Raw genomic sequence first — 24,934 nt, forward strand, 5'->3', positions numbered from 1 at the left:
CCTGCTCGTGAAATTAACGTGCAACTGGCTGAGCACTCCACAGACACGTGTACCCTTAACACAGTTCTCAGGGATATTCAGCGTGACACAGTGACAAGGCTGACCCTTTGAATTACAGGCACATCAGAAACAGGAAGTAAGAGTGAGAGAAAGTTGTGGTGGAGGAGTACAGCAGGGTTCGCCACCATCCCCTGCCGGAGCCTCGTGGAGCTTTAGGTGTTTTTGCTCAATAAACACTCACAACGCCCGGTCTGGGAATCGAAACCGCGATCCTATGACCGCGAGTCCGCTGCCCTAACCACTGGGCCATTGCGCCTCCACTTGAAACTTTACAATTATAGCTACAAAATGAAATTTGAAATTCTGAAAAAATTGTGATGTGTGTCAGTATGTATGTGCTTCACACACACCTATTTTTGTTTTGTATTTTTTTCTTTTTTTTTCCCTCCATAACAAACTCCCATACAATCAGAATCTACAGTGTTTGAAAGGTAGTTGTACAAAATTTCATTTAAACGAATTTATTTTCCTGAAAGTCATGAAGAAACAAAATCGGGGTGGGGTGCACACACTTGTATAGGTATACACATCCATATTACTTCGATGTGATATCATGTTGAGATTTACTTCACTCTAGTACATTTAGTTGGTAAGCTAATAACATTAACAACAACGTTTAATTACACCATCAAAGCACCAGTTTAATATCATTTTAGATCGCAATAACAAAAAATGAAAGTAAAATTGAAAGAAATTAAAGTGAAAACAGGAAGTTCAACAATGAATCAAGAAGGAAATGAAAGCAATCGAAAGTAGGATGGGCATAATTACAGAGTTGTACCCACCAGAATTTGGAAGGTCATAACTTTCAGAAAATTGAATATTATTATGTAGCATGAAAAATGCATATATTTAAATAAATATATTGTTTTCATATAGACGAATAAGATTCGTGAACACTTTCATAATAGCTAAAATCCACCCTCCAAGTGTTCGTGCTGGTAGAATGTGAACCATCCCCTCTTCGGCATAATGTTTTCTGATAACTATCTGGAAAATGCATATTTTTCAATATTTTCCAGTGATACATTTTAGATGGTATAGATTCGGGTTATACCAGAATTTGTTGTGGAAAAGGTTTTTCGAACGGGTGGACAGGAGTTTCGGATAATTTATACCCTTCGATTTGTTTCCTCATAACTTTCTGAAAACTAGATGTTTTCCAGGTGATCTTTCGATACGAGTCCGAAGAAACTTTTTACGGAAAAGGCCGATATTTCGGACTCGTATCGAAAGATCGCCGTTTTCCATATTTTCTGGCGCTCCTTCGATATTAGTCTACTCTGTCGATATGAGGAAACGGCATCATCCACTCTCTTTTTCAGCCTAGCCTCTTTATATCATGAGAGAGGGTTGTGTGGGTGAATGACGTCATGTACCAATAACGAAGGATTCCGCCCCAAAGATCGCCGGTCCATGATTTAAGCAAAATATCACTAACAGTAAAATAACTACTGTAATCAAACCAAACTGTTTATATTGACAATATGACAGTAATTACCTTATCGGAACAATGTCTTCTGTCTCTTCATTCAACACTGTAAAAAGCTAAACAACCAAATCGATATATTCATCACCACACCGTTGAATTAAGACATTTAGGATATTCTATCCAACCCACTAATTCATTTGCGTGTATACATGTGCGTGCATGAGCAATGATAAATATTTGTAAAGTGGCGCCTCTAGTGGTTACACACAGGAAAAATATGAAGAGTGACTTCCCTTCAATTTAAGGGAACTTTTTAAGAATTGAATCTTAAACAAGACTTTTAGCTCCAAGTAATTTAAGTCAGCGGGTCTCTAACTGACAAATACTAGCAGCCACCCATATTACTGCAATGTTTACCCCATCTCCTTTTTTTAAATGAGTTTTAATGTCAATTCTTCTTACTATTCTATGGTGTTGAAGAAGTTTAAAGCCATGGCAATTTGTTCTCTTTTCACTTGTCACAGCCACCTCCCCGAACCTTATAGAAAACAGCTTTAGGGTTATCTTGCCAGTTTCACATTCTTCTTTAGTGTGTCATGTGTGTGAATATACAATGTTAGACAGGTTGAAAGCCTGCTGGTCAAATTATTGGTTGTATTATATAATATACACGCACTTGATGGAGACGAATTTAGTAAATTTCAATTTTGGTCGAAAGTATTTAAACAACAAAGCTACTGGTAATATTTACATAACAAATGGACATCAACGTAGTCCGTCCTTTTTTAAATAATCTACGAATGAAAATCTAGCTAGTTAATCATTCTATTTTTATAATCGCAATTACGTGCTCTAATCATATTCCATGGACAAATTACTAGCTGTCATGCACATGTATCCTGTAGACATTATTAGCTGTCATGCACATGTAGTATCTTGTCTTCTATCGGATGGTATAAGGGCTGCTCTGCAGATTCCTGCTTTAAAAGGTAGGATCGTCCCAGTAGTAGAATTTTGAGAGTTACAGGTTGAGGTGCGGATAGGAGGTTGTGTAGATATGTATTTGTGCATGCTGTAGCGTGCGATCTTTTGGGGTTGGGGTTGGGTTAGGGTTGGAGAGAAAAGTCAAAATTGAAGAAGTTGGTGGGAGGGGGGTTGATTTCACAATGCCGATTTTTGGCAATTTTCTGGAACCTCCGTATCCGAAAACGGGGATTTTTGGCAAAAGAAAATTACAAAAATAAACAAATTTGGGAGAAAATGGGGGGTGGGGGTGCGGGGACGAGCGGAAGTCTTTCCGAATTTCTTTCTGAGTTCAAATCTCACCGAGAAGAACTTTCTCTTACATCCTTTCGGAGTCGATAAAATGAGTACCAGTCAAGTACTGAAGTCAATGTAACTGGCTGACTCCCCACCACCACTTCCAAAATTGTTGGCCTTGCGCCTAAATAAGAAACAATAATTACCAATTATTTTCGCAAATTTTATTTCTATGTGCCTTTTATCTTTTCTTTTTTCTGATCGGTCCCAACTGAGTGGATCTATGGTCAGTCATTTGCGATCATTTTGATCTTCTTTCCATTGTACGAATACTATATCAACACTTTCATTATCCATTGCGTTCTACCTTCGTACCTTTACAAGCGGTGCGATGTGATTTGAGAGACATTCTGGCTACTGTTTATTAACAAGTTGAACAACATAGATGCTAAACTCCCTTATTGGGCTGCAAAATGTAAATTATAATTTGCATTTTTTTTTTTGAAGATCGTAAATGGTGGTATCAGTGAAGTTGCCTTAGTCGCAACTAAAATCTGTTGGTAAGTTAATTAACTGGCAATAAAGCTGTCACTACCACCCTCCAACTCCGTTCCCATTTATGTATATAAGTGACTGACTGTGTACAGTAGTCATTAGCTGCAGAAATGATCAGTCGACACCAACAATAAACAGTTGGAGCAGACGGATGTCCCTAATAACGAAAGTTATTGCAGCAGTAAAGATGTTTGTACCGTATGCTGAACTACCAAGATATGAAATAGTCATTGTTTGACTTAACAACTGATAAATTACAAAGTAAGCACTTTTAACTGTAATGAATAGTTCAGTTGGGACATTAATGGGTGCTTGTTTCGATTGGTTTGGTCTGTGCTTCTGCTCAGCCATAACGTGTTTTGTTTTCTTATTTTGGTTTGTGTTGGGAGAAATAGAAGCAGATATGTGTAAATATTGATGGAGATAATGAATATTTTGATAAAAATGGATATATGTATATATTGGTAGCAACAGATATATACATAGATAACAACATATATGTAAATATTAACAGAAATAGAGGTAGATATAAGTGAATATTGATGGAAATAGTAGTATAATATATGTAAATACAAGCGACGATAGAGATGTTTATGTTGTTACTATTGATAGAAATTGAGATGAAGGTGTGTGTGATACGAAACCATTATTATTATTTCCGTGGTGGTGTAAAGACAAAAAAAGGCGGCTAGCTGGCAGAATCGTTGGCACGCCGGGCGAAATGCTTGGCAGTATTTCGTCTGTCTTCATGCTCTGAGTTCAAATTCCGCCGAGGTCGACTTTGCCTTTCATCCTTTTAGGGTCGATAAATTAAGTAGGTTTGTTGCTGCAGAGGAGCTACATGGCTGCCTCCCATTATATATGGTGGAACTGGAAAAAGAGATAAGGATGGTTGGAATGAGGTGTCAGAGCATACCCTCGGTCCAAGATGGTGAATATAGGAGAATGTGGAGACAGAAGATCAGGAAATGTAGGGAAGGAAAGACATGTTCACCAACTCATCTAGGAGGGTAGTAAATCTTTATAAGAACTTTCTGACATCCTGTACCAACTCATGCTAACAAGGAAAACAAATGTAAAATGATGATGTGTTCAGTCTGATCCTAACATTTGTGGTTGATTTGGTTGCTATTTCTAGTGGTCTTATACAAACTAACTCAACTTGAACCACATTATGGTGACTAACCTGTAGAGTGCACCACATTAAGGTGACTATTCTCTATTAGCTACCCCTGTATTATACTCAGTCATTGATAAAAAAAAAATTATCTGAAGATTTATATAAATATTTCAGTACTCTAAATGAATTAGCACCAAAATCTTAGCTGTCTCTAAAACCATTATCAAAGTCTTTATCGGTTCTATATGAATAGAATATGTTCCTAATAAATTAAGCAGTTAATTTCTATAACAAAGCTAGTTAATTATTGAGCAGAACTTATAGTTATGCTCTATTTTAGTCCACTCTTTTGCTTTATTTTGAAGTAAGCACCAAACACACAACATTATTTATTATTGATTATTTATTACAATATTTTCAAGCACACTTAAATTTTCTTTTCTTTAATTTCAGGACTGGTATCTTGAAAAGTGGACTTTTACTAAAAGATGTTTAATTCAAGCATGTGGCATTTATCAGGTTCTTAAGTTATGTTATTTAGAGGACATTTTTTAAAAATCTGCTTCAGTCAATTCCATTATGAAATTTAGTAGAAGGATCCAAATTAAGAGGATTAAATAGTTTTGTATAAATGTGTTCCTAGAAGAGAAAAATCTAGGAATTTGCTGCTTGTGTTTCCTCTTATGAACATCTGTTGATGGAAAAAATGTTACGCACACAGGCAAAATGTCACAGATGTGAAGTTTGTGGGAAAATATTATCTAACAATTTTAAATTATTGGCTCACAACCGTACTCATACGGGTGAAAAACCATACAGTTGTGAAACTTGTGGGAAAGCATTTTCACATTATGGCTCCTTTGTAGTACATAAACGTGTTCACACAGGAGAAAGACCATACCACTGTGAAATTTGTGGTAAAACATTTTCTTACATTGGTCACTTGACAAGACATAAACGGAGCCATACTGGAGAACGTCCATACATTTGTACAATTTGTGGGAAAACATTCCCTGATGTTACTCGTTTTTCAGATCATAAACGTATTCACACAGGGGAAAAGCCTTACCAATGTGAATTTTGTGGGAAAACATTTACTCTGAAAAACCAGTTAAAAGTTCATAAGCGAATTCATACGGGTGATAGACCTTATCATTGTGATGTTTGTGGGAGAGCATTTGCTCAGAACGCTCACCTAACAGGTCATAAACGTACTCACACAGGAGAAAAATCATTCCACTGTGAAATTTGTGGGAAATCGTTTACCCAAAATAGTAGCTTATCCGTTCATAAATATACTCACCTTGAAGAAAAACCATACAACTGTGAAATTTGTGGGAAAGCATTTTCTCATAACCGTTTGTTATCAAATCATGCACGAACTCACACAGAAGTTAAACGTTATCAATGTGAAATCTGTGGCAAAGCGTTTCATCGAAAGAGCGCTCTTTCAGTTCATAAACGTAGTCACACAGGGGAGAAGCCATACAAATGTGCGCTTTGTGAGAAAACATTTTCTCGAAGTGGGAGCCTTGCAGTTCATGTACGCATTCACACTGGTGAAAAACCATACCATTGTGACTTATGTGGCAAATTATTCTCTGGAAAGAGTAGTCTTTCAGATCATCTACATTTTCACTCAAGGAGAAAATCATACCACTGTGAAGTATGTAGCAAAACATTTTCTCACAGTCGTACCTTAATTATTCATAAACGTATTCATGCAGGAGTGAAGCCCTACCAATGTGATACCTGTGAGAAAGGATTTTCTAAAAAATGTTATTTATTGCATCATAAGTGTGTTCAGATTAAAAAAGAATCTCAAATTTTGTGATTTTTGATTGAAAAAAATGTCACAGATTGGTTTATACTAGAAAGAGACTGTTACATCTTGGAACTGTGAAACAAGTATTTTATACCTGCTTAACTCAAAGTGAAAAGTCCTTCTTTATAAACTGTTCCTTAACAAATATTTGTTCTAAAAGAGATTCATTCCTCTGTGATAATTATCCCATAGCTGAGATCAGCAATATATTTCTGAGTGTGGGAATATAATAGCAATGTACTTTCTTATCTTTAGTCCACTAACAATGCATTCATGCATTAATAACATTTACTGTGCGATTTTTTTTTTTTATATATTTGTTTTTTACAATTTTTTTTTTTTCCAACTAAAACAAATTTCATAATAAAAGTTTTTAATTAATTAGCTTTGGAAATTTCAATGTTTTTTTCCATTGCAAATGTATATTTCAGTATGGGATGGTTCTGAACTTAGCCCAGTAGCGACATAATAAGTTATTTTAAATCTAATGATCTTATCTGTTTCTTGGTTATTATGTTTAAACTCATAAAGGTGAGCTGAGCTGGCAGAATCATTAACTTTCTGAACAAAACACTCAGCAACATTTCATATGCCTTTACATTCTGAGTTCAAATTCTCCTGAGGTTGACTTTGCCTTTCATCCTTTTGGGGTCGATGAAATAAGTACCAGTTGAGCACTGGGATCGATGGAATCATCTAGCCCCCTCCCTAAAAATTCCAATATTTTACTAATGTTGATGTATCCCAAGGTTTGATGATGTCTCAAGCACACATTTTGCATTCTATATAAATACTTGTTACATCTGACAGGATTATGTAGAGCAGGGGTTTTCAAACTTGTTATAAGCACCAATGTGCTGCATGCTTTTATGAGACCTTTGGAGATATACTGTGATTGGGAAGACCCAGCAACTAAAGAGAGATTGCAGCCATGGCCGATGACATTGTCACATGTCTGGCCATTTAAAAGTACCCTTGATGTGTCGGCCAATATGATATGCTTGAGAAGATCTATTGAGTCAAGTAAAACCCAAATCGTAACTGTGGCAAGTGTCTCCTGACTGGTTCCCGTTCCGGTGGCATGTAAAATGCATCATCCAAACTTGGTCGATGCCAGGTCCGCCTGACTGGCTCCCATGCCGGTGACATGTAAACAGCACCATCCAAACATGGTCAATGCCAGGTCCGCCTGACTGGCTCCCATGCCAGTGGCACGTAATAAGCACCATATGAACGTAATCAATGCTAGGCCTGACTGCCTGGGTCTTGTGTAGGTGGCACGTAAAAAGCACCCACTACTTTCTAAGTGGTTGGCATTAGGAAGGGCATCTAGCTGTAGAAACATTGCCAGATCAGATTGGAGCCTGGTGCAGCTGTTGGGTTTCCAGACCCCAGTCAAACTGTCCAACCCATGCTAGCATGGAAAACAGACGTTAAACGATGATGATTAGTTAGTTTGGTCTATTTTGATTAGTTATCACATACTGTATTCTTTTTCTCGTGATTTGTTGTCTGAACCCAGTATTAACATGTGTAAATGCTGTGTAATATCAATAGATGCTATTTGAAGATCATAGATTTTATCAATGCAACACTTATGTACAACAGCAGATAATTTTTTTTCCATTTTATTACAATCTCAGAATGGAAAAATATATTTTCTGCTGGTCAATAAACCAATTTAGCTCTGGTAAGCTTCCTTGACCTCAATAAAATAATACACATAATAAAAGCTTACATTTGATATTGGATAAGGACACAAAAAAGGTTGATGTTACAGATTACTGAAATGAACACAGTATTCCACATGCTATTATTTTATGTATAGGAAGGATGGTGAACTGGTAGAATTGTTAGCATTCCAGACAAAATGCTTAGTTACATTTTTTTCTGGCTTTATTTTCTGAGTCCAGATTCCACTAAGGTCAACTTTGCCTTTCATCCTTTCAAGGAACGAGGAAGGAAGGCTAGTTGAGTGTCACTTTTTTGACAGTGTTGTTGTTTTGACAGCGTTGTTGTTTTGACAGTGTTGTTGTTTGCGTGCAGAAAGTGAATGTGTGCTCTTCTTTGCTGTCACGTCTTACAAATGAACCCTTTTTTGGACCAAATAGTGACTGGTGATGAGAAATAGGTTCTCTGTAAAAATGTAAGTACTGAAGACAGTGGGTAGGGAAAGGAGAAACACCAGCACCCCAGGCTAAAGAAGGTCTTCACCTATGTAAGGTGTTATCTGTTTGGTGGGATATGAAAGGTTTAGTTCACTTTGAACTTTTAAACCCAAACCAAATGATACAAAGGAGAGCAGCCTGAGCGGCTTAGGTCAGCGCTAGAAGAAAAATGACCATCTTTGGTTTCAAGATGAAAGGTGTTCTTCCATCAGGATAGTGCTTATCCACATACAGCGAGGATGACATTCCAAAGACTGGAGCAGTTTGAATGGGAAACGATGCCCCACCCATCATATTCGCTGGACATTGCCCCATCTGATTATCATTTATTCCACAGTTTTCAAAATCATTTGGACGGAAAAAATATGAATTCTGTAGACGAGGTCAGAACAGTACTGGAGGAGTGTTTTTCTTTGCGGACAAGTGAATTTTGGAAGAGGGGCCTTGCAAGTCTATCAGATAGATGAAAGAGCATTGTAGACAATGAAGGAAAATATATTTTAGATCAGTAGTTCCCAACCCTTTTTATGCCCTGCACTCCTAAAAACTTTTAATATGTTCTCGCTCCCCTTAATGTAATAATTTGTATAAGAATAAAGGTGCCCGGGGCAATTGCCCTCTTTGACCCCCTATAAATCCTTCCCTGCTCGCACCCCCTAGAATGCTATCTTTTCACCCTTGGTTGGGAAACCTTGTTTTAGATTAAAAAAGAACTTAGTTTATCTTAATTTTGTAAAATGATAGAAGTATAAAAAAATACGCGTTTGGCAACCAAAGATATCTATCTCTCTCTCTCTCGCTCTGAGTGAAAGGAAGATTGTGTTTTGTCTGTGTATGAACATCAATGCTATATGGTAGTGGGTTATGGTCTCTGAATGGAGGAATGAAGCTAGTATGCTTTACTGAAAGTGCAATGTCAGTGTACGTGTGCAACAGAGCCCTTATGTACTGAAAGAAAAGTTAGGCATGACAGGAATTAGATGTATTGTGCAAGAGAGAAGACTGTTCTGATTTGGCCATGTGATGCATATGTATGTGGACAGTTGCTAAAGAAATACCGATCACTAAAAGTGGATGGAAATCATGAAAGAGAGACCCAGGAAGACATGGGACAAATTACTGAGGGTTGATCTCAAGACACTGAGCCTTATGAAGGAGATGACAAAAGACCAAGATATCTGGTCCCTTGCTGTACTCAAGAGACCCTTCCACCACAGTAGAACTGATATTTTAAACCATCTTAATAAATGCCTGTGTGAGGAGCTCTGCCCTATGCTAAACTGCATCCTCTCTGCCCTCCGAACCATTTCCCTCCACCTTTCATCCTTTAACACCCATCACCTCTCTATCACCAGAGAACAGAATAGACACATACTGTTGTTGTTGGCACTTCATCGCTTACGACGTTGAGGGTTCCAGTTGATTCAATCAACGGAACAGCAGTGCTCGTGAAATTAACGTGCAAGTGGCTGAGCACTCCACAGACAAGTGTACCCTTAACGTAGTTCTTGGGGATATTCAATGTGACACAGTGTGACAAGGCTGACCCTTTGAATTACAAGCACAACAGAAACAGGAAGTAAGAGTGAGAGAAAGTTGTGTCGCCACCATCCCCTGCCGGAGCCTTGTGGAGCTTTAGGTGTTTCCGTTCAATAAACACTCACAACGCCCTGTCTGGGAATCGAAACCGTGAGTCCGCTGCCATAACCACTGGGCCATTGTGCCTCCACAGACACATACTGCATACCCCTGTTTTCTCAGTTACCTTCTTCCCCACCTCAAACCACTTCTGTTTCCCATTATCTTCACCTGCTGACTGTCTCCACCAATCACTTTCTTTCAGTGCCTACACTCCCCCCTGTGTTCTTCTCCATCATTAACACCTTGCTTATCTGCTATCACCTTCAACGATCTCAGAGACCTACTGCAGCCCCCATCTCTGAGCCTCTCCTATATTTCACACCATCATTTGCCAGTTACCTTTACACTGCCCACCCAACCAGTTCAAACTTCTGTATCACCCTACTTATTCTCACCATCCCTGATGCCCCTCAGGGGACATTTCTGCCACTCTCTTTCACTATTGCTCTCTTTATCTTGTTCTTCAACCCACCCTCCTTACCAGCTCCTGTCAAATTGTCCAGCTCATACCAGCCAGGAAAACAGATGTTAAATGCTGCTGATGATGATGATAAATTTGTTCTTCACGTCACTGTTATGACCAACTCCTCAGGACCTGCACTATAAATCGGTTCTCTGGAATCATTCCCTGCCACTCCAGCTTATGTCTTTCATGCACAATTCTTTAACAATATGACAATGTAAATAAATGTTTAAAAGGAAAAGAAGCTCGGCTGTAAAACATTCCGAATAAAACATCAAATGAGAATTTCGGCGCTAATCCAGTTTCCGCCTTTTGCCTTTCATTTAATGATTTCACTTTTCACTCTTTGAACTTTTTCTCTGCATGGTCTCTCGACTTACAAAGAGGAATGATTAATCTTTCTGAAATTATGCTCTCCACTCTTTTAAAAAAGAACACATTGTAAGTATCTTGTATTTAAAAATAAAAGATGAGGTGGTCAAAGAGCAGAGTACTTGGTTAATGCTTACTTTAACTCTCGGTCAGGAAAACAAAAAAAAAAGTGTAATAGGTGTAAAAAAATAGGTAAATTTTCAGATTAACACCTGCACCATTTTCACTAGGGTGTTGGGGTTAGGGAATTCCGTCCATAACCCTAACCCTAACACCCTAGTGAAAATCGTGCGGGTGTTAATCTGAAAATTTACCAAAAAATGTGTATTAAACGAATATGAAAACAAAAATTTGCGCTAACGAATCAGGGCGTGGGGAGAGGAATTTCGAAAAATTCATACGATTCGATTTTTACCCTCGTAACCTTTAGGAAAATGGATATCTTTTAATGAATACCTTTCAAACGACATAGATTACAATTATAAAGAAATTTGTGGGGAAAATGTTTTTCCGAGGGAGTGGAGAGAGGACCTTCGAAGGGAAGAAATTCATAAATTAATTTTTTGCTTGAGTGTAATGGAAAATAAGTTCGAAAACAATTCTTAGATTCGGTACTACTAAAGCAGCGTGGTCCCGAACGCGCAGTCGCGCGTCCGCGCTAGCTAGTCGTGAGTGGTCTATCCTACAAGAAGTGCACGTGCGCGCGTGTGTGCAAATGAATACGTGGTTAGGGTTAGGGTTAGGATCGACCACTCATGACTAGCTAGTACGGACGCGCGACTGCTTTAGTAGTACCCTTAGATTCATCTATTTTTAATTTACTAGAAAAAGGTTTTTAAAAAGATCCCAACGGTGGACGTGTGCTAAAAACAACAGCTAAATCGCCCTTAACTTTTTTTTCCACATTCAACGCCGTTTCTCTCACCATGATACATGGGATCTTTTTTACACCCTTTCTCTAAATGAATCTAAAAAAAATTTTTTCAAACTTTTCCCATTACATTCAAGCAAAAACATAATTTCTTTCTCTTCGAATGCCCTCTCCCCACCCCCTCGGAAAAAATGTTCCTTACAAATCCTTTATAATCATAATCTACGCCGTTTGAAAGGTATTTATATAAAATTTCATTAAAAGATATCCATTTTCCTCAAAGTTATGAGGGAAAAAAATAGGATCTTGTGAATTTTCCGAAAGCCTCTCCCCACGCTCATCCCGGTTCGTTAGCACAAATTTTTGTTTTCATATTCATTTAACACATTTTTTTTCACACCTATCACACCTTCTTTTGTTTTGTTTTCGTGACCGGAAGTTAAAGTAAACATTAACAGAATACTTGTGACTATTCGATCAGAGCTGATCCAGAACTGATCAACAAAGCGTAACGAAGTTGTATGTTTTCGTAAAAACAATAGCGAAGTAACAAGTGATTATAGGTATCTTACAATCTCATAATATTTTTAAGACAAACAACCATGATCAAACAAATAGACACTACAAGTGCCTTGATCATTATGCTTTGTTCCTTTGCAATTATTTCCCGGAAATGTTTTTCTTTGTGTTTGTTTACAGAACATAAACACAGCGTGCGTTAAAAGTGAAAGTGTTGAACGAAAAACGAAAGTGATCCAGCGACGATTTTTCGTCTGCGTTATAAGCACTTCCGGTTCGATAATTACAACTAGATTTTCCTCATCGCAGCTGAATAATTCTAATTGAATGGGCAGAAAAGTAAAGGTGATTCGACCGTGACCATCACGTCTTTTTTTCGTTTTTTTTTTTTTGAGGTATGTAGAATCACATTATCCAATATGCCTTTCTTTACTGAAAATAGGGAGTGCACTGAAAGGATTAAGCTGTTAGGTTGAGCAACCGGCTAGTGGCTCCTTCGTCAAATCATTTCTCTCAATACAGTTTTACTCGGCTGATTACATCCAAGCCAACACGATCGAGCTGACATATGATCAAAAGCGTTCTAACCAGGACCATCTCTATTTTAAAAGTCTGGAACTAAATTATCTAATATCTTTATGAAAAAGGTAAGGCGTGATTCAAAGGAGATTTCTAGTATGTTGACCGACCCTTAGAGGGTTCCTCATTATCCCATTGGTAAAACACGACAGAGATGACGACTCCCTGTCATTTCCAAGAAACAGAAATTGTCTTAAGTCACCCAACATGTTTCTGGAAAATTAGTTCAATTCTAACATTATCTGTAAATTTGATCTGTACATCCAGTTACTACCACAACACGCCTTCTTTGAATTTTGGTTTTAGTTGTGTAATGTAATAATTGAAGCGTTGAAGGGATATTCACCTGTACAGAAATAGATTGCAATTTTGTTTATTGTTGATGTTTACCAACGAGATCGCACATTTTAGGGGGGGGGGGTACAGTTGATTACATGGACTTCAGTACTTGAATTGCTCTTGATTTTATTGGGCATAACTACACAAGCGCGCCATCCACCTGACCTTGTTTCCTTGTAACTTTCTGAAAAATGGATATTTTAATGAAATTTTCCACAGAAACGTTTCAGATGTGTAGATTACAATTACGTCAAACTTCTTTGTGAAAATGTTTTATTTATTATTTTTTTTCCGAGACAGGTGAGAGGAGTTTCGCATAATTCATACGTCTCGGCTGTTTCCTTATTCGTTTTCATGGTGTAGATTACAGTTATGTTGAAAAAACAGTTTACTTTCGGGGACTATTCTACCCTGGAATTTGTTAAATGAATATCTTTTTTAAAAAATAGAAATTTTTTCTGGCCTACCAAGCAACCAATACCAATTCATCTTTGATAAGGTGGGTGGTGCAAAATTGGTAACTGGAGCAAAATGAATAACTTCTGATTCTCTCCCCATCTGTTTGAAACCATTACATTACAAGTATTGCATCATTTTGGGGAATAAAATTTGGCCATCATAGTTATTTGAAACGTAGCTGACAGGTAAGTTTTTTGGGGTTTTTTCCCAAGAAATTTTCCCCCAATCCGATTGTAATTGAGGTGGGGATGTGTGAAATATCTGCCCTCCTAACTTTTTCCACAGTAAATTCCTACATAATCGTAATCTACTCCTCTATGTAATTATTTACCTTGCTAGAAATAGCAGATAAATCTCTCTCAAACCACACCCTAGGAATTTCAGGAGACACATAATGCAATTCTGGATTTAAGAAGAAGAAAAAAAAAAAAAAAAACAGTAAGACAGGGTAGTTTCAGCTAAAGGGACAGGGGGTTGATCTTGTGTTGAAAAACATCAACAATATATCATGAGTCATAAACTATGATTTGTTTTCTTTCATTTCAGACTAACCATGTTGAAGAATGGAATTTTTCCTGACGATATCATAATTCATAATGTGACGTTTATCAGCTCATCTGATGGTAACAATGTAATATGAGATATGTTTCCTTTAATAAGTTGTGACTAGTCTGACGTTAGTAAAAAGTCATTTTCTCACAAATAATTGAAACAGATCGGTTCATGACAACATGTCATATCGGTAGAATATATTGCTGTGATAATATTTTAAATTTGATTTCAACTGATTCAGTGAAAGAAAATACATTTCTTTGTGATGGTAGAGAAGAGGTTTTCATTTTATTGTAAATGTTTCCATGGAAAATAGTAGAATATATTGTATATTGTCTATTAAAGCATTATGGGTCAGACAATGTTTGAAACAGAAGCAAAACCTTACAGTTGTCATATTTGTGGAAGATCTTTTTCTAAAAATTCTAATCTAACTGCTCATAAACGTACTCATACAGGAGAGAAGCCATACCATTGTGAATTCTGTGGTAAATCTTTTTCTCGTAACAGTGCAGTAACTTATCATAAACGTATTCACACTGGAGAACAACCATACCACTGTGAAATATGTGGCAAAGGATTTTCTTTTAACAGTAAGTTGCTGCTTCATATTCGTAGTCACACTGGTGAAAGACCATTCCATTGTGAAACTTGTGGGAAATCCTTTTCGTGTAATAATAAATTATCATGTCACAAACGTATTCATACAGGAGAAAAACCTTACCAGTGTAAAACTTGTGGGAAAGCATTTTCTCACAGTGGTCATCTATTAATTCATAAAAGGACTCATACAGGAGAAAAGCCATATAACTGTGAAATATGTGGGAAAGCATTTACTAGCAGCAGTAGTTTAGGTGATCATAAACGTGTGCATACAGGAGAGAAACCATACCAGTGTGAGATCTGTGGGAAAGAGTTTTCATTCAATAGACATTTAAAAAATCATAGATTTAGTCACACCGGAACACCATATCCTTGTGAATTCTGCGGAAAGACGTTTTCTTTGAAAAGCCAATTATCACTTCATGAAAGGAGCCACACAGGAAATGGATCATATTCCTGTGAAATCTGTGGGAAATCTTTCTTGTTAAAAGGTAGATTAAATTTTCATAAAATTATTCACACGGGCAATAAACCATTTGAGTGTGAAATTTGTGGGAAAGCCTTTTCGCAAAAGTCTCACTTAAAAGATCATAAACTCACTCATACTGAAAGAACATTCCATTGTGAAATTTGTCTGAAAGTATTTTCACGTAAAGTACATTTATTAAACCATAAACATACTCACTCTGATGAAAAGCCATACAAATGTGAATTTTGTGGAAAAGCATTTTCTCAAAGTCGTTATGTATCCCGGCATGTACGTACTCATACAGGAGATAACCCATACCATTGTGACATTTGTGGTAAAGTATTTACTTACAGTACACTTTTGTCTGATCATAAACGGACTCACACTGGAGAAAGACCATACCAATGCATAACATGTGGGAAAGCATTTTCTCGTAGCAGTAACTTATCAAACCATAGGTGGACTCATGCAAGAGAAACACCATTCCGGTGTGAAACTTGTGGGAAAGCATTTTGTTCTAAAAGGAGATTGACTGATCATAAATGGACTCACACTGGAGAAAAACTGTACCGCTGCGAAACATGTGGGAAAGCATTTTCTCGAAATAGTAATCTAACTCGTCATAAAAGTATTCATACAGGAGAAAAAATATACCAATGTGAATTTTGTGAGAAATTATATTATAAAAAAGAGAATTTAACAGAACATATACGTACTCACACAGGAGAAAAACCTTACCAATGCGTAATTTGTGGGAAAGCATTTTCCAGAAACAGAAGCCTGTCAAACCATTATCTTATTCACAAAGGACGATGACCATAATATGACATTTGTCAAAATGTGATCTTGTTTAAATGTTAAGTAGTCCTGCAACATTTGTTCACAAATAAAATGTAACTTAGAAAATTATGGAATATTTTTTGAAAATCAACTTTTACAAACTTTTAAATAAATATATTGAGACAGAAGAGCCTTTATTACTGTGATGTTTGTTGTAAAACCTTGACTAGTCTATAACATTTTATCATCTCTCTAATTGTTTAAATGTATATTCAATGCTCAGAACATTAAAAACATTTATGTTTAAATATGCTGTGAAGGTAAAATAATATTAATTGATGACTAACATTTGTTTTGTCATTTTTCTCAACAAGTACAAGACACAGCTTCAGCCATGTTTTAATCTTATTTGGTTTCCTCATTAAGTGAATGTCAAAGAATTACTTTAAAACTTATTTTTTCAGAAAAAAGGAATTCTTAAAAGTTTCAAATAATAATGAAACACTGCATTTTGTGATAATTAGTATAGTGGTGGGAAACATTTTTAAATCCTAGAAATCTAAGAAGTTAGGTAGGAATAAACATATGGCAGAAGAAAAATACTGCCAATCAGTGACTAATATTTTATTTCGTCTTGGTATAATATTGGCTTCAATTTTTGGCACAAGACCAACAATTTTGTGGGGGGAGGATTAAGTTGAATACATCAACCCCAGTGCTCAGCTGGTACTTATTTTATCAACCAAAAGGCTGCTGGGGCACCACATTAAAGAAATTTTAAAACCCGGTACTTATTCTATCAGTCTCTTTTGTTGAAAAGATAAGTTACAGGAATGTAAACATACCGGACCCAGTTGTCAAGTGGTAGTGGGACAAACACACACACATTTACAACAGGTTTCTTTCAGTTTCTGTCTACCAAATCCAGCAACAAGGCTTTGGTTAGCCTGAGGTTATAGTACAAGATACTTGTCCAAGGTACCATAAAGTGAGACTGAACATGGAACCCTGTGGTTGGAAAGCAAACTTCTTACCACATAGCCACGCCTGCACCTATAATTTGTAATTAAATAGTTGCTTTCACTCTCCTTAGCATTCTGTCTGCCAGTATGATATTCTCTCTTTGTGTGTGTATATATATATATATCATCATCATTTAACGTCCATTTTTCCATGCTGGCATGGGTTGGAAAGTTTAGCTAGAGCTGGTGAGCTGCACCAGATTCCAGTCGTGTTTTGGCTCAGTTTCCACAGCTGGATATCCTTTCTAATGCTAACCATTTTACAGAGTGTATTAGATGTTTTGTTACATGGCACCAGCATCATGAGTGCTTTTCTATGTAGTGCTCACAAGTGGCTTGTAAAACAAAGACCCCTTCAGCTGGGAGATGGTTTAAGGTATCAACTCTGCTGTGGTGGATGGGTCTTCTTGAGTACAGCAAGGCTCCAGATATCTCAGTTTTCCGTCATCTTTATAAAGCTCCAGTGTCTTGAGATCAGCCATTAGTACTTCATCCCATGTCTTCCTGGGAAACTGATATCCTCAAATGCCCAGGAAGGTCTTTAGAGATAGTGGATAATTTCCAGTACCTAGCAGTTCGAATTAGCAATGGAGAGGATGTATGGAAAGTGTGATTACTAGAATAATAAGATGGAGAAAATCCAGAGAGCTTTTACCTCTATTGGCAACCAAAGGTCTCTCTCTTAGAGTGAAAGGAAGATTGTATAATGCATGCATACAAACAGTAGTGTTACATGGTAGTGAGATGATCCTGAATGCAGAGGACATGTGGAGGCTGGAGGAATGAAGCTCGTTCCACTGGATGTCCCATATCAATGTACAAGTGTGACAGTGTTTGTGGTTTTTTAAAATAAATGCTATAAAGGTTTCTGCACAGGAAGTCCATTTACAAAATTTAATATTATATTGTTGGTCACTGGTGCCTACTTTTTCAGTACACTATATGGGTTCAGAAGTATTTATAAAGAAGGAGTTCTGTCAGGTTTAGTTCCCCAAGACATGCAGTATGTCAACAACATTTTACTATTTTAACATAGGCACAATGAGTACTGTGACACTAGGGTTCCATTACTAAAAATTAATTTTATATTATTGGTTGTGGGTTCCTACTGCCTTAAGCTCAGAAATAGTTATATAATGTATTTAGATATATACAAATGTAAAAAGTGATATGTATTTCATTTCTAATTTGTGTAACTTTTCTTGTATATTTTCTTGCCATAGAACCCATACATAATTCACCTATTGTTAACATCACCATGCACCCACTCCTTATCTCAAAAATATCTTACAAGTTAGACTTGCTCTGGTCAGAATTACATATTTTTTAATGACTTAATCAGAGGAGGAAGAGCAATCCCATTATCTTTTACAGGACTTTCAGAACTGGTTATCCTCAGACCAGAGATATGGCCTGAAGCCTGAATGTTTACTACAGAACATAACTGCTAGACCACTCAAGTAACTTGTGGTGCTGCTAAACTAGGTAACAGATTAAGTCTTCCAACAAGAGCAAGAATGGTCTGATTGATGGGCTTCTGTGCACTTTTTCTCTATGAAATTTTACTCACAGCATTGGTCAACCAGAAATTATTGTAAGAGACACTTGCTCAAAGTGCTGTACAGTGAGAACAAACCCAGAACAACATGATTGCAAGGCAAACTTCTAAATTACATGGCTAGCCTGTACCTACCATATCAAAAAAGGAGAAAACAAACCTTACAGGGTCACACCTGGAACACCTTTGATTATAGTCTTGTAGGATAAAAGTCAACCTAAACGACAGTAATGTTATATATCTTGAATTAGTCTCCTACTAGTAAATGATTTTCCCCCACACAAACATGCAACAATTTTGATTTCGAAGTATTTAAAACAATTTTTTTTTTTTTTTAGGCAAATAGTTAAAGCTTCAGAGTGTTTACCATTTTGCAAAATCAAACTAGAAAAATGGACAAAACGGAGAACACAAGTGAAAAGATTAAAAAGAAAAAAAAAAAAAAAAAAAAAAAAAAATCACCACCTTGGGTTGAAAAGTTGGGGGCGCTGGGAAACCTCTAATAGCTATTGAGACATGCCAGCACGCAACTTTTAAATGATGAGAATCCTTCCTAACAACATTGGTCTACATAATTTTTTAGATGTAAATGTATGCAATACATGTTGATCTATATTTATATATATATATATATATATATATATATATACACATATATATCTATGTATATATGCATGTGTGATCTTCCCTTGTCTTGGTCCACGTGTTAAGGGCAATGAAGATCTGTCGTGAAGTGATTCAATATTTTATTTGGCAAAATAACACTTGTGTTTCAAATGCCTCATTGCGATTTAGTTGTGTCTAGTCTGAAATCGCCAGCGTGGTCAGTGTTGTGCAATGATATGAATATGAAAATGTAAACATTGCCAAGTGCGATCATCACTGAACTTTTGTTTTGCTGTTGTCATTCTAATATGATTAGATGTGGCTTTATATCGTTGGTGTTGTTTTTAGATTGAACTGTCTGTGATCCTACAAGTTCTTGTATATATTTGGCAAAATAAAGTGAAGAAGTTTCTTGTCTTCATCAGCCCACCGTGGGAAATCAGCTTGAAATCAACATTGCATGTTAATGAAATACTCGTTAGTTACACATAGTTCCCACTGCCTTCAGTGGTGAAGTTGTATCTATTATAAATGATAGGTGTCAATGCAGAATTTAACATCTCCAGTGGGTATTTATTGAGAAAAGCCAGACTTCATTCGGCTGACTTACTCTTACAAAGATAGTGCTTTAGTGGTGCCTCTGCAACTGAATTAGGACAATCTCTGTTTAACATACACAGAGTAATGGGTATTTATAATTTGTTACCAGATTTCAGATTATAAATTTTGAATCAAAGGATTGAACAAATATCCTCAATGGAAATTAAAATCAGATTAGTAACTCAGCATATAATTCTCACCATGAGTTACACCCATGCTCTCTATTCAATGATTTATTTTGAGATTCTTTTTCACAGTCCAACTATTTTTAAAACACTTGTTGCAGAAATTGACAATTCCAATGAAATATTGCAGCACAACAGTGTTTAGTATTGTGCCTTAGTTATAATGTTGTTGTGGAGGCCCAGTGGTTAGGGCAGCAGACTCGCGGTCATAGGATCGTGGTTTCGATTCCCAGACCGAGCGTTGTGAATGTTTATTGAGTGAAAACACCTAAAGCTCCACGAGGCTCCGGCAGGGGATGGTGGCGAACCCTGCTGTACTCTTTCACCACAACTTTCTCTCACTCTTTCTTCCTGTTTCTGTTGTGCCTGTAATTCAAAGGGTCTGCCTTGTCACACTGTGTCACGCTGAATATCCCCGAGAACTACGTTAAGGGTACACGTGTCTGTGGAGTGCTCAGCCACTTGCACGTTAATTTCACGAGCAGGCTGTTCCGTTGATCGGATCAACTGGAACCCTCGACGTCGTAGTTTAGTCATTCTAAACTTCTTTGCTACTTAAATTGTGGGAGATTTATATTCTCATCTGTCAACATCTGGAGATAAAAACTTCGATCAGAATTAAAGATTATATTTTATTTCCAAATTTAATACAAGCATTCCATTTGTATCGGTTGCTAGAACCACCTTTTATATGAATGTTTGGTGGTAGATATAGGTAAATGAATGGCTAATAGGGGAAATTATTCTTTCTGACTGGATAAATCATCCATGTTAACCATGATTGCTAATTCATAAGTATACGCAAAAGCGTTTACATTGTTTAATTAGATTAAAATATATTAATAGTGTCTGCTAGTCCAACTTGGCAATGCTACTTTTTAACTTAGCAAGGTACGTAACTCAGGCTGTCTCAGTGTTTCCATTTTCACTTTAGTTCTTTTGTCGTAAATGTTTTGTTTCATGAATCAGCATAATGTTATTGTCATAAATGTGTCAGCATAATGATTTTTTAATGATAAATTCTGTTTTATATTTTCTTTATCTAGGGAGATCTGAAACCCAAGGCCATCTCATTAAGTGATGTTTGCTTCAACCCAGTGCAACAGCTCACATAGAAGATGTCTCTCTGTTAAATCATTGGTTAATGTTTGCATCTTGACCCGGAAATGAAAAAAAAAAAAGAAGAAATACTGGAATCGGTGTAAAACAATGTGTAGGAAACGAATATGAAAAAAAAAAAAAAACGCGCAAAGTGGGGAGAGGGATTCGGAAAATTCACAAGATCCGAGTTTTTCCCTGATAACTTTTAGGAAAATGGGGTTTTTTTCAATGAAAATTTATAGAAATACCATTCAACAGCAAGCATTACGATTATGAAGAAATTTGTGGCAAAAATCTTTTCCAAAGTGTGGGGAGAGGACTTCGAAAAATTCACAAGATCCAAGTTTTTCCCTCGACGTTAAGTTATTTCCCTTGTATATTTTTATTTACTTTTTTTTAATCTCCCTAAACTTGAAGATTACCTATGGTAATCTTCAAGTTTACGGTGGTAAAAAAAAGGAAATAAAAATATACAAGGGAAATAACTTAACGTCGAGGGAAAAACTTACTAGTATTATCCGTAGTACTTTGAAATGAGTTTTTATTTTTAGCTGTTTATAAATAAATCACACACGTGTTTTTTTGTTTACCAACCACATGGTCCCGGGTTCAGTCCCACTGCGTGGCACCTTGGGCAAAAGTCTTCTACTATAGCCTCGGGCCGACCAAAGCCCTGTGAGAGGATTTGGTAGACGGAAACTGAAAGAAGCCCGTCGTATATATATATATATATATATATATATATATATGTGTGTGTGTGTGTGTGTGTATTTGTGTGTCTGTGTTTGTCCCCCCTAGCATTGCTTGACAATCGATACTGGTGCGTTTATGTCCCCGTCACTTAGCGGTTCGGCAAAAGAGACCGATAGAATAAGTACTAAGCTTACAAAGAATAAATCCCGGGGTCGATTTGCTCGACTAAAGGTGGTGCTCCAGCTTGGCCGCAGTCAAATGACTGAAACAAGTAAAAGTAAAAACTCTGCATGGTACTAAACAATCCACGCAGGTAATCTTATTCCTAATAAACCGACGGCGCGCACACCATTCCAACATTTTGTATCTTGAACTGCTGCATAATTCACTAATATTCCAATATTCATCGGTTATTATATAGATGGAAAAATTGAAAAAAAAAAATAGTGTAGTAGTTGAAGTGCACCGTATATTGAACAAATATGAAGGAAAAAATGCGCGCTGCCAAAGGGGTGTTAGGTGGGGAGAGGGCTCGGAAAATTCACGCGGTCAGCCCTACACAATCCGAGCACTAAATCTCAACGTCCGGTCACAGGAGTGAAACAAAAATCATCTAATACTTCTAATGCAATGTATATTGAACAAATATGAAGGAAAAAATTCGCGCTGGCAAACGGGGGGTGGGGGTGGGGTGGGGAGAAGGCTCGGAAAATTCACACGGTCAGCCCTACACAACCCGAGCACTAAATCTAAAAAAAAAAAAAAAAAGATACATGCAATGTACTGATCCGAGAGTAAATTCAACAAAAAAAGTGCTCCATCTGGTGAGAGATAAATCTTATTTATTTAAAGGTCACAATACATATATTAAAGCGCTACTAATAGTTTTATATGTTGAGAAAACTCAAACATATTGTTCAGGCGCAAACCACATATCATAATGAACTAAAGAAATTGAATAATAGAAGAAACACGAAAAATCTCAGAAGGTAGCATATATATATATGTATATATACATATATATCAAAGAAAAATAAATTATGCAGTCATGCTATCAGTGTGGTTACAATGAATAATGATTCCTTCAGATGGAGGAGTTCCTGTATAAAGTTATCTCTAAGTCATTTTAAATATATATAAAGTAAATGGATCTCTATTGATTGCGACGACAAGGATTCAATTTTTCGATCAACCGAATTATCTGCTGATTGACTAACGTCAAAGTGGACGAGTATTTCACAGACACGTCTACTATTAACGTAACCTGTAGGGAGAATCAATGTACAAGGCCGCACTTTTGTTTTACTTGCACAATCCATCCATCGGGTTTAAGCTTAATTTTCAGGTTCCTCTTTCCTAATTCCACTCACAAGACTTCGTGTTAACCTGAGGCAATGTTCGAGCCCCACCAGTATCTCAAATCGACATTCTTAACTATTTCACCATAATGCATCCATATTTTAACTATTTGTAGCAATGTGGTAAGGGAAATAACTTTGTAATGTTTGAAAGAGTTATTTCCCCTAACAGTCATTCTTACTTAATAGGCGGCGAGCTGGCAGAATCGTTAGCACGCCGGACGAAATGCTTGGCGGTATTTCGCCCGTTTTCACGTTCTGAGTTCCAATTCCGCCGAGGTTGACTTTGCTTTTCATCCTTTCGATAAAATAAGTACTAGTTGAGTACTGGGGTTGATGTTATCGACTATCCCCATCCCCCAAATTGCAGGTCATGTCCGTATTAATATTGGGTTGTCCGGAAAGTTCGTGCCGATTCATGGTAGCTTACCTTTCGACTTATTTGCCATGAAACCACCTCAATTCTGAGAAAAGGGTATTTTCAAGATAAAGGAAAGATGGAGACGCACTGTGCAACAAAATGGTTCATATTTGGTTGATTAAAAATGTAATAGCAACTATTTATTAACCTTTTTCTTTCCTTTAAAAATCGGCACGAACTTTCCGGACAGCCCAATAGAAAAAGATTATTCAATAGAAAACGAAGGCCGAAAATCATAGTTTACATTATATATAGTCTATAAATAGTCTGTAGAATAGTAATAGCATGTAAGATAAATAAAAACATGTAGAACTTTTTCTGTCTAAGCGGTTTTTTTTTTTTTACCCAATATTTTACATGCTATTATATTATTGCAAAGGCGACGAACTGTCAGACTCGTTACTGTGTCGGCTAAATTGCTTAGCAGCATTTCTTCCGACTCATTACGTTCTGAGTTCAAATCCCGCTTAAGTCATTTTTGCCTTTTATCCTTGCGTGATCAATAAAATGAAGTACCAGTCAAATACGGGTGTCGATGTATTTTTCGATGTTGTTATTATTATTGTTCAAGTCACTGCTTGGAATCGGGCATATGGCGTAGTGGTTAAGAACGCGTGCTACTAACCCAAGATTCCGAGTTCGATTCCAAGCAGTGACCAGAACAATAATGATAATAATAATAATAATAACAACAACATCAAAAAGTACCTTAGGAATGAGAACCCAGGTTCGAAATTTCCTCAAGACACCTGATGAAGGCTGGAGGGTATATCAGCCGAAATGTGTTAACAACAAGCAAGATGAGGACAAATTTCCGTCAAATGTAAATAATGTAAGTAATGTACATAATTCCTCATCTCTTAAATATAGAACTGAATCCGTTATCCTGCTTCTAATATCTTCCATATTATTCAATCACAGACGAATGAAAAGCAATATAAAACATTAGCTTCAAATTTTGACACAAGGCCAGCAGTTGTTGAAGGAAGGGATAAGTCGGTTACAACGACCCTATTGCTTGAGTGGCATTTATTTTAACGATCTCGAAAATATGAAAAGCAAAGTGGACCATGGTGAAATTTGAACTCAGAACGTAAAGGCTGCCGAAATGTCGCTAAACGGTTTTCCTGGTGTGCTAACGATTCTACTATTTCGTCGCCTTAAACTAATGACTGACAAAATACCGCTATGCATTTGGTCCTGATTGGTAACGGTTCTTCCAGCTCGCTATCTTACAATATTGGTTTGAAATTTTGGCACAAGGCCAGCAAAGGGAGAGGGTAAGTCGATTACATCGACTCCAATGCTCAACTGGTACTTATT

General features: G+C 36.8%; 4 protein-coding genes across 8 annotated transcripts in view; 2 read left to right on the forward strand and 2 right to left on the reverse strand.

Annotated features, from left to right (window-relative positions):
• LOC106873522 (uncharacterized) overlaps window positions 1-1,698 on the reverse strand; it is a 5,610-nt gene extending 3,912 nt beyond the window's left edge. Inside the window, exon 1 of one of the 2 annotated variants that reach the window (XM_089353529.1) lies at window positions 1,562-1,698. The gene's annotated coding sequence lies outside the window, so the exon portion shown is untranslated. Of the gene's footprint in view, window positions 1-845 lie in introns of both variants that reach the window. The other variant, XM_089353530.1, reaches the window with a different exon arrangement.
• The window catches only part of LOC149134966 (uncharacterized), a 20,330-nt gene extending 18,630 nt beyond the window's left edge, over window positions 1-1,700 (reverse strand). The window contains exon 1 of the mRNA XM_052969011.2: window positions 1,562-1,700. The gene's annotated coding sequence lies outside the window, so the exon portion shown is untranslated. The remainder of the gene's footprint in view (window positions 1-1,561) is intronic.
• LOC106873519 (uncharacterized) overlaps window positions 1-10,825 on the forward strand; it is an 11,085-nt gene extending 260 nt beyond the window's left edge. The window contains exon 2 of the mRNA XM_089353531.1: window positions 4,881-10,825. Coding sequence (XP_089209657.1) covers window positions 5,125-6,261 — 1,137 coding nt within the window. The 5' untranslated portion in view covers window positions 4,881-5,124 and the 3' untranslated portion in view covers window positions 6,262-10,825. The remainder of the gene's footprint in view (window positions 1-4,880) is intronic.
• Window positions 3,495-16,413, forward strand: LOC106873518 (uncharacterized). Of its 4 annotated transcripts, XM_089353528.1 has the most exons (3): window positions 3,495-3,568; window positions 4,881-4,946; window positions 14,210-16,413. In XM_089353528.1, exon 3 carries the CDS (start codon window positions 14,565-14,567, stop codon window positions 16,101-16,103), a length of 1,539 nt encoding a protein of 512 aa, XP_089209654.1. In that variant the 5' UTR covers window positions 3,495-3,568; window positions 4,881-4,946; window positions 14,210-14,564; the 3' UTR covers window positions 16,104-16,413. The 4 variants fall into 4 exon arrangements, with proteins under 4 accessions (XP_089209654.1, XP_014776389.1, XP_014776390.1 ...); XM_014920903.3 differs by lacking the exons at window positions 3,495-3,568; window positions 4,881-4,946 and adding an exon at window positions 11,144-12,933; XM_014920904.3 differs by lacking the exons at window positions 3,495-3,568; window positions 4,881-4,946 and adding an exon at window positions 11,144-12,681.
• The last annotated feature ends 8,521 nt before the right edge of the window (window positions 16,414-24,934 follow it).

This window comes from Octopus bimaculoides, chromosome 6 (assembly GCF_046866305.1).
Source record: "Octopus bimaculoides isolate indiv1 chromosome 6, ASM4686630v1, whole genome shotgun sequence".
In the NCBI taxonomy this organism is placed as follows: Eukaryota; Metazoa; Mollusca; class Cephalopoda; order Octopoda; family Octopodidae; genus Octopus; species Octopus bimaculoides.